At 23.9% G+C, this 1,268-nt stretch overlaps 1 protein-coding gene across 1 annotated transcript in view; it reads right to left on the reverse strand.

The window, feature by feature from the left end:
- The window catches only part of EHI_084260 (peroxiredoxin, putative), a gene marked incomplete at both ends in the record, with an annotated part of 753 nt that extends 306 nt beyond the window's left edge, over positions 1 to 447 (reverse strand). Inside the window, one exon of the mRNA XM_001914450.1 lies at positions 1 to 447. This exon is cut by the window's left edge and continues 306 nt beyond it. Coding sequence (XP_001914485.1) covers positions 1 to 447 — 447 coding nt within the window.
- Between the last annotated feature and the right edge of the window lie 821 nt (positions 448 to 1,268).

Here is a 1,268-nt window from a genome sequence, read left to right on the forward strand (position 1 = left end):
GATAGAAATGCATCTCTTAATATCTGATACTAATGGGAATGTCACTTTTCCTACTCCTCCTTTACTTTTATCTGCTTCACACCATGCTTGATGACAATAAACTGAATCTACACTCACTCCAATAACTTCACAATTGATTTCTTTCAATTGTCCTGCAAGTTCACTATATCCAATCATTTCTGTTGGACAAACAAATGTCCAATCCAATGGATAAAACAACAATACAACATATTTTCCTCTATATTCATTAATATCAATCTCTTTGATTGAACCACATGGACAATATGCTGGTGCTTTAAATTCTGGTGCTTCTTTTCCAATTTGTGCTTTTTCAAATGTGTTTATAAATTTCTTAAATGCTTTTATTCTTGGACAACAACATTCTTTACAACATTCTTTCTCTTGACATTCTTTTTTACAACACTCTTTTTGTTGATTGCAAGACATTTGACTGATTGAATTGATGAGATTGTGGTGATGATGAGATGTTTAAATGACAAATGAACTACCAAAATCATCTTTACTTAACTAAAATAAAAATGTCGTCATCATCACTTCTGCATTATTCTCATAATGGTAATTATTCAATTTTCAAACAACTTATAATGAAAGAACTGGTAAATAGAAAACAAAAATGACGAGATAAAAAGAAGAAAACGGAGATACACACATCCACACATTCTAAATGAATCTAATAAAGAATAAGATGAGGAGAAAGAGAAATGTATTGGCACAAAACATCAATAAGAAATACAAATAGAAACAACAAATAACAACTAGAAATAATAATGATATGAATAAGAATATTGAAAATGACATAATAGAATACATTTCAAATATAAAAACATAAAGAAGAAATAATGATTTACAAATAAATAGAAAATGAATAAAACAAAAGAATATAATAATAAATAATATAAAACAATAAGAAATGTATTATCAACAAATGATAAATGAAAATAAAATAAAAACATAATATAAGAAACATAAAATACAATACTAACAGAAGAAATAGAATACAATGAATAAGAATGAATAATAATTGCAAATAAATGTTAAAAATTAATAAAATTTACATAAATTCAAATATAATAAAAATGAATAACAAATAACAAATAATAAAACAACAAATAAGATAAATAAAAGAAGAATGAATAACGAATGAATAATTACAATACAGAATAAAAGAATAATAAGAATGAAAATAGAGAAAATAACAGAATAAAACATAACAATATAATATTATATTATACAATAAGAAAATTTAA

The sequence above is a fragment of the Entamoeba histolytica genome, genomic scaffold, assembly GCF_000208925.1.
Source record: "Entamoeba histolytica HM-1:IMSS scf_1104750517585 genomic scaffold, whole genome shotgun sequence".
Lineage (NCBI taxonomy): Eukaryota > Evosea > Mastigamoebida > Endamoebidae > Entamoeba > Entamoeba histolytica.